This window comes from Macrobrachium nipponense, chromosome 27 (genome assembly GCF_015104395.2).
Source record: "Macrobrachium nipponense isolate FS-2020 chromosome 27, ASM1510439v2, whole genome shotgun sequence".
In the NCBI taxonomy this organism is placed as follows: domain Eukaryota; kingdom Metazoa; phylum Arthropoda; class Malacostraca; order Decapoda; family Palaemonidae; genus Macrobrachium; species Macrobrachium nipponense.
In genome coordinates this window covers 35,311,885-35,319,897 of record NC_087216.1, presented here as the reverse complement: position 1 = coordinate 35,319,897, position 8,013 = coordinate 35,311,885, and the positions used below count along the sequence as shown (strand labels likewise).

Here is an 8,013-nt window from a genome sequence, read left to right as displayed (position 1 = left end):
ATTGAAATTTTAAAAATGTACCTAAACAAATAATTTAAAATTTGTACATACTACCTCAAATTATTAAGCTAAAATCTAACAGTTGAACTACACATGTAAATACACTTTGTCACTGGAAGCAGTATAATGGCTGAGCTCATCTCCCCTCAACGATAAAATTTCAGAGTCTAGTTTGGGTCCTGTCTTTGCCTGTAAAGGAAGATGATTATTTTTAGTATATTATTTTCAATAAATATTGTGTAGTAAAGACCTGTAACTGAAATTACACTTTAGATGTCTACAAGACAGCAAAAGAACTGATTACAACAAAAATGCTTTTTTGTTTATATGCGGAACAAACTTTCAGTCTTAACAGTAGGATAATCTTCTAGTGCTAGCTGGAAACAGTTAAAAACAAAGATTGTAAAGCAAGGAAGCTGTGGCATTTGGCAACTTGTGCATATACGAGGTGGATGTTGGTCACTGACCAGTCTTGGAACCTCATGACGCCTTGGAGAGTAGTGTGTCGCTTTGCTCTCCTTCCTCCAAGCAGGTTTTTTTTTTTTATTGAAGACTGTACTTTGTTTCATATTCATTCAGCCCAGAAGTTCCAGGGCCATCGTTTTTAGATGGCCTCCCTGTTTTCTGTGTTGACCTGCCTTGAGACATGCAAATTGCAGTAGATGTGCCTTTTACTAATGCTTTGTCATCGCTTGTGTTGTGAGTATGCTGGTCTGTCTCCCAGGGGATATTGCCCCTTCAGGGAGAGAGGACCCAGCTTATTTTTGTTGTAGTATTTTACTTTTGTTATATTGAAGATGAATTGAAAACATTGTCTTGTCATTAATGTTTTTGTATCTTTTTATCTTCTTACACATTTTTTAGGAAGTTATTACAAAATTTTAGTCTTTCAGAATTGGCATGTTTCGGGATGTTCGAGACGTAGGGGTTCGTGTTGCAGACAAATTCTTATGCTAGGATTCAGCTGTCTAGTAGGAGAACATTCCCACACTTCAACACGAATTTTAATGGCATACGATTGCTATCTTCCTCACTGCTTGCATGGCCAGTCATGATTGTTGTCTCGCCTTTTTCTTTCATTTTGGTGGGAGTGGGGGCATGGGTTGTATGGCTCACACCTGTCTTTCCCTCCATCCTCACAAATATGATTCTTTTAGGATAGAAATCTTTCCTGAGGGAGAGAGTATATTAGTTTTCTTTACAGGCTCTTCAGTTGTCAGCCCTGCGGCTTGTCTGGAAGTCTGGCAGCAGCTGCGGTCACTCAGAACTTGGGAACCCTCTGCTTCGCTTCCCTCTAACAGATATGCCGCTTCACTAATTTTTGATTAGTGTGTTTGTGCTGTGAAGAAAGTGAGAATTGGAAGCATTCAGTACTGTTGGTGGTGTGTTCCTTCTTATATCGGAGCCCCCTTGCTTGCTTGCAGAACAATACATCGTCATCATGCAGGGATACCAACCTTACAGACTGCTTTGAATATAGTCTACCTATGATGTTTGACTTGGTACTCTTTCGTCTTATGATATAATTATACTATTTTGTTTTAAAGTTCTTCTGCACTACACATAATGTTCTCTCTAACAGTAATCTGCTGAGTGACATCAAAAATGGGCCTGTGACGTCATGGCTTTGACTGACTGCATAGTTTGACATTGCTGCGTTAGATTGTGGGGCGATCCCTCTTCCTATTACTTTGATGATGGATTTTTATGGAAATCCTTTGCTATGCTGTCCGTTACGTGTGTGTCCTGGGAAGGCCCTCTGGTTGCTGTAACAGCTGGCAGAAGGGCTTTTTGCCATCTTCGCTGTTACCGAGATTTTTTACTTTGGCTACTAGTCCAAATGCTGTGACATTATCAATGCATCTATGCCTGTGATGCCTACTTTGTTGACGTCTCTCCTCCACCTTTTACCATGACATAACTTCCATCATGGTCCATGATGCCATCAGTGTCGATTGTCAAACCATCAGAAGTTTTCTTCCAAGAGTTGGTTGTCTGGATGGACTCTGTGTTTGGTAAGAAGTGTCCTAGAGTTTCTAGCAGGAGACATCTTAGGGCGAAACATCCATGGCCTTTTCCTCCTCCTCCTCCCCCTCCCCTCCCATTGGGGAATTTGAAAGTTGTGGCATCTTCTAAAAGTGAGAGGTTCTCCATCTTCCTAGTATGGACGTGACACTCTTTTAAATACTTGAACATGTTCCAGTCCATGGGGTCTCTTCTAAGAGGGAAAAAGGTGTTTCTACATCTTCCCAGCATGGACCCTTCAAGTAAAAGAATGTGTTCCAGTCTGTGTTTATCTCCAGTCTGTGTTTATCTCCACTCACATCAGAGTTCTCAGGCTGGTTCTTCGTCCTCTTGGCCTGTACGAGTTCGTCACATGGTGTAATGTCTCCGATTTAGGGGGAGAAGGTAAAACATGGCTGTGGATCCTTGCTCGGCCATGTACATGATGGCAATCCACTCATGCCATTTGTCTTCCAGAGTCTGGGTTTGAGACTGCTATGCAAGAGTGATCTTCTCTCTCTGACGTTCTCTGTTGGATCATTCCACATAACACGAATATTGTCATATTTTGATACTTCCAAGGAAGAAATTATGTGAAAAGAAATCTCGATTTAAATCATTTGTAAAAAGTCCTAGCTGGTTGCTTTTTTTTTGGCAACTGGTTAAGGTTCTTAATACTAACAAGTGAAAACCAATATCACTTAAGACTTTAAAAGTACTGTTAAAAAGACAAAAACTGAAAGGACATGGACAAAAAACCAAATACGATTGATTGAAGCAATTACCAAAGCGTGATTTTGTAAACAGCAATTACCAAAGCGCGATTTTGTAAACAAACTATAGATGACGCTCAAAAAGTTATACTACTAACAAACCATGACACAATGAAATGTGTTTAAGGAACAACAAATTTTCTCAAAAATTAAGATAACCAACTGAAAAACATTTCTTAAGACTTAAAAAATATATACACACTAATGTACAAGATGGTGAACACTAATATTTCACAACCCAAGAAAAATTAAACTTCAGAGTGGCAAATATGAAATATGTAAGTTTTTCCATTGAAAATAGTTTGTATTTTTCCACTGGAAACTGGTGAAAAATTCAATAGAATTCTATATGCAAGGAACTGGTGGCACCTGTTCTGTTTCACGAGTTAGGTGGAACAATATTGACCCAATACATGGAACAAACCTGGGATGGGACTAAGTATCATTAACAGACTAGAGGCTTGCCTCACCGTGTCATTCTTCTTCATAAGAGATCTAAGAAAGAGGACCTAGACCTCTGAACCTCAGATATACACATATCTAAGGTTCAGACTTCTGGTTTTCATACAATGCCAGTTCAAATAACAAACCAATGTAGCCAACTTAAGCCTGTTTATCATCGTCCCTCTGTTTACTTGCTGAAGAGAGCAATGTTTTGTTACTAAAAGGTAATTTCATTCACTAGTGATTACTATAATAGCATGGCCACTGCACTCAAACAATCTTCATACTGCCCATAAGTAAAGAAGAAAAGAAGAGAGGCAAGTCATCTCATTCATTTTACACTATCATCTTAGGCTTGACACAAACTGTCCCACCAGTGGCACTGGATGAGCTACACCTGTTGCGCTGCCACCACCAGACCTAAGGAAAAGTGTCTAAGGACCTATGGGCAATATCCTTCAGATAGAAGGAAGTTAACGTGGTTTGGCGATGCCATAGACCAGCATTCTATGAACATATACATTTCTTTGGACTGCTAAAGAGGAACTAGGCCCTCTGAGGTCATGCACTTTTGCATGTCTGATATTGCCTGAAGCAACTACTGATGATGTCAAATAAGCATTTGTGATCATTTCTCTTATCCAGAACGACATTGTATTCTTGACTCTACCTATGCTCATAATAAGTCTTCTACATCTTGGTCTGAGATGTCGAGTTCTTTTTAGGTAGGCATAGCAACATTTCATCAGTCATTGTCAACAGTCTCCCAAAGAAAGCATAGGAAAGGAGACAAATCTGAAAGCTATTGACTTCCAACCCCTAAGTGTGTGTGACAAATCATAAGACAGACCATGTAATTCACCTACCCTTTTCGTTGAAGCTAAGGGTCAACAGTCTAGCCATAGCCTGTTGCAACAGCTCGGGGTTTGAGTAATGCTAGTCGGTACAAGTCAAATCCCAACTGGGGGAGACTAAAGCAGCCCTGTAGCCCTTTATGGCTGAAACGGTCATTTTTCTGTCCTGAAACGCCAGGTAATCAGCTATTGGTTGAATATAGGTTCCAAGAAGAGGGGTATCCTGTCTACAACACCAGTCACAGCAGACGGCTCACTTTTCCTGGTACACAGACATGGGGGACTTTCAGATAACCTGCCATCTGGGACACTATTCTTTGAGAAAAGCCTCTCGTTTGCAGGAGATACTTGATGGTCTCCATCCATGAAGAGATAGGGACTCCATTGACTGATGATACCTCCACATGAGGTTGACAAAGTAGATTGTGCCAGGGAGGTTAGTAACTCTGAAAGAAGCGACAGCAGATCTGGAAATCATTCTGCTTAGAGCCGTAAAGGAGCTTCCCAAGTCATCTTGACATTGTGGGACCTCATCACACTGTTCAGGACATGGTGAATCAGGCAAAACGGAGGAAATGTATACATGTGCAGGTTGTCCCATGGATGTTACAGAGCATCCTCCGCACTGTGAAAGTGTCTAGGACTACTGAACAATACCTCTAGCTTCCTGTTGAAACTTGTAGCAAAGAAGTCTATCATTGGTCTTGCCCACACACCAAACAGCCTGTCTGCAATATTCTGATGCAGAGTCCACTCTGTCCCAGAATCTGTCTCTGTCTGCTTAGTTTGTCAGCCACTACATTCTTTTCCCTGGAATGTACTTGGCCATCAGGTCCAGTAAATAGTCTATGGCCCACTGATGTAACTGGACCGTTATTAGATGAAGTAGGCAAGACCAATCCCCCCTGCTTGTTCATATAAGGCACCGTTGTGTTGTCCGACATCAGTACAACGGAGTGCCGTCACCCGAGTGGTGTGGTCAGTATGGTGTTGGCGTGCCACCTCTGTAGCCACAAGTTCAATTCTTGGGCATTCCACTGAGGAGTGAGAGAGGTGTACTTCTGGTGATGAAAGTTTACTCTCGAAGTGGTTCGGAAGTCACGTAAAACTGTTTGTCCCGTTGCTGAATAATCTGGTTTCATGCATTGTAAAAACAGCATACAAACAATCACCTCAAACTGCTTAAGTGCTAGGAAAGCTGCCTTCATGTCCAGCACAATGATGTGTAGTTGACTGTCCTGCTAACTCCACTCCCTGGAAGTCAGTTTGTCCTCTAAATGAGCTCCCCAACCTTTGGAAGAAGCATCTGGGAACAGTAAAAGTTCCGGAAGGAGTGAATTGAGGGGCAATCCCACTGTCAGATTATTGTTATCCAACCACCACAGAAGATCGCTTCTGACCTCTTGATGACAAAAGGACCTGCATGAGAGGGGAATCTCTTGCTGGAGACCAAAACTTTTAATCTCCACTGTAGCAATCATAGATGTAGGCAGCAGTAAGGAAAGTTTCTCCAGAGAAGCCAACAGGCCTAGAACAACCTGCCAGTTTCGCTGGTGGTGTTCATTCGGACAGAAATGGAATAGCTTCTGTCATGAACTTCTCAATCCTCTGCTCTGACAGAAAAAACTTGATGCAGCTAAGTCTATCACCATTCCCTGGTATAGAATCTTCTGACTAGGGATTATATTTAACTTTTCCAGATTTATCACAGTGCCTAAGCTGTGGCAAAACTGAAGCAGTCGATCCGTCTTGAATCAACTTTTACTTTGAAAAACTCGCTAAGACCGGCAATTCGTTGAGATATCTTGGAAGTCTGTTCCCCCTGAGAATGAGTCCATGCAGACACCAAAGCAAATACTCTTGTGAACACCTTGTAGCCCTGCTCAGAAAGGGCTGTTGTTGAGCAGGCTTCCTAGTTGAAGAGACTGACTGAGGTTTAGGCACAGAAGCTGGTCTCACAATCTTCTTCTGCGTAGGTTGTTGGGTCTGTCTCAAGATAGGTGTAGTCACAGTATATTACGTACTTACTGCCTGCAGAACTAGCCTATCTTTCATATTTGTCTGTCTTTCTGTCAATGGCTGCCTCAAATGTATCATTTAGCAACAGCAACCAAGACTAAAATATCACTTCCTTAGTGACAATACAGAATCCACATCTACTGAGCAGAACACCTTGGCCAAGGTCGCATTCTTTATCAAAAGAATATTTGCCCATACATTCGCACTTGGATTCATCATGTATGAGATGGCCTTAGATCCAGATTGGAGAAATCTAATAAAAGCCGTTTTATCTACCAAACTCCATGTCGAAGCAAACAAAGTGACTTTGACCACAGCTGTACCCCATAAATCCAACCAAGATGCTTTCTGGAAGATTGAAGATGTCGTCATCTCTACAGCAGTCACTTCTTGACACGTTAGAGAGGGACACACTGTCCTAATCTGATCCAAAGTTATGCCAGGTCTTGATTGAACCTTTCCACTGATCCAAAGACCAAGAATGACATTTTGAACAAGGATTGGTGATATTATGTACATTTGCTCTGCACCTGCTGCATGTTGAATGAGAATCCATATTCAGGGAGGCTAGGAAACATGAACAAGGGAAACCACGTACACTGGGGAATAACCTCTCAGGTTTCCTGGATTTAGTAGAAGAGCTAGCAGAAGGTTAAGGGAATCCATGATAACTTCGTCACAAGCGCACAAACCACGGAAAGAAATACGAGCAAACAAAGAACTGGCTTTAGGGAGGAAAGAGAAAACAATACTCGTCACTGAAAGGCAGTAAGAAGAAAACCGAGACATCATGAGGCCCAACTTGGGTCAGTGGCTCTTCCAGCTAACTCAAGACAGATGCCACCAGTTTCTGGCATATACAATGGTATTGAATTTTTTACCAGTTTCCAACTGGCACTAGGAGATTTATCCTAGTGTAAAGACCCCAGGTTTGTTCCACGTATGAACAAATTAAAATGACAAATTTTTATTCAATTGGTATTTTTCTTAACTAACAAACCTGAGGTCTTAACATTAGGATAAATATTGTAGTACCAGCTGAAAACCTGGTAAAATTAATAAACTTTTGTGATCCAGGGACTATTGGCATCTGTACCTGGTCACGGGGTATTGGTAGTTCCCACAATGCCCTGGGCATCCTGTGACCTATCAGTTACTCTTCCAACCCAGTTTAGACTGTTAGAGGGGTGGTTTGAGGTGGGCTTTTATATGTTATAAAGACCTCAGGTTTGTTAGTTATGTAAAATACAAATTGATTGAAAATTTTTCATTTGTTCATATATAAAACAAACCTTCAGTCTTAACATTATGATAGGCTTACTCATTGGTGGGAGGTATGAAGTTTTCATAATAAAACTAATATTGTAATACTTACCTGAACACCTGAATTAGCCCTGGTCACTGACCAGCCCGAACTATATCCCCACATATTTACCCACTAAGTGGGTAATTTTAACTGTCAGTGTTACCAACGCTGCAGGTAAAATCTAGTCAAATGAGTTACCTGTGTTACTGTTGGCAACGCTGCCGCAAATACCTGCCACCAGCGGCCTGTCTCTCATTCCTCAATTGAATCATTCACTATCAAATTGAAGTGGGGAGGAGGGTGGGAATCATTCAGGTGTTCAGGTAAGTATTACAATATTAGTTTTATTATGAAAACTTCATATTGCAATACACTCCCTGAACACCTGAATTAGCCCGATTAACAACATTTAGTCGGAGGCGGGGTCAATCTCATTCAGCCCGACCTGTCCACGGAACATACGCAAGTAACTCATAAGCAACCTAGCATGTATAAAAGCATGTATCCTCACCTAGTTATCTAAACTCGGAGGTGAGGATGTTTGCAAAGAAAGTACTTCAACATCAGTGTTGAGTCTAAGGTACTGTCTAAGTCAGAAGTACCTCTCAAGTGA

General features: G+C 41.3%; 1 protein-coding gene across 1 annotated transcript in view; it reads right to left on the bottom strand.

The window, feature by feature from the left end:
- The window catches only part of LOC135201016 (protein MCM10 homolog), a 219,168-nt gene continuing 211,155 nt past the window's right edge, over positions 1-8,013 (bottom strand). Inside the window, 1 exon segment of the mRNA XM_064229835.1 lies at positions 1-189. Coding sequence (XP_064085905.1) covers positions 88-189 — 102 coding nt within the window. The 3' untranslated portion in view covers positions 1-87.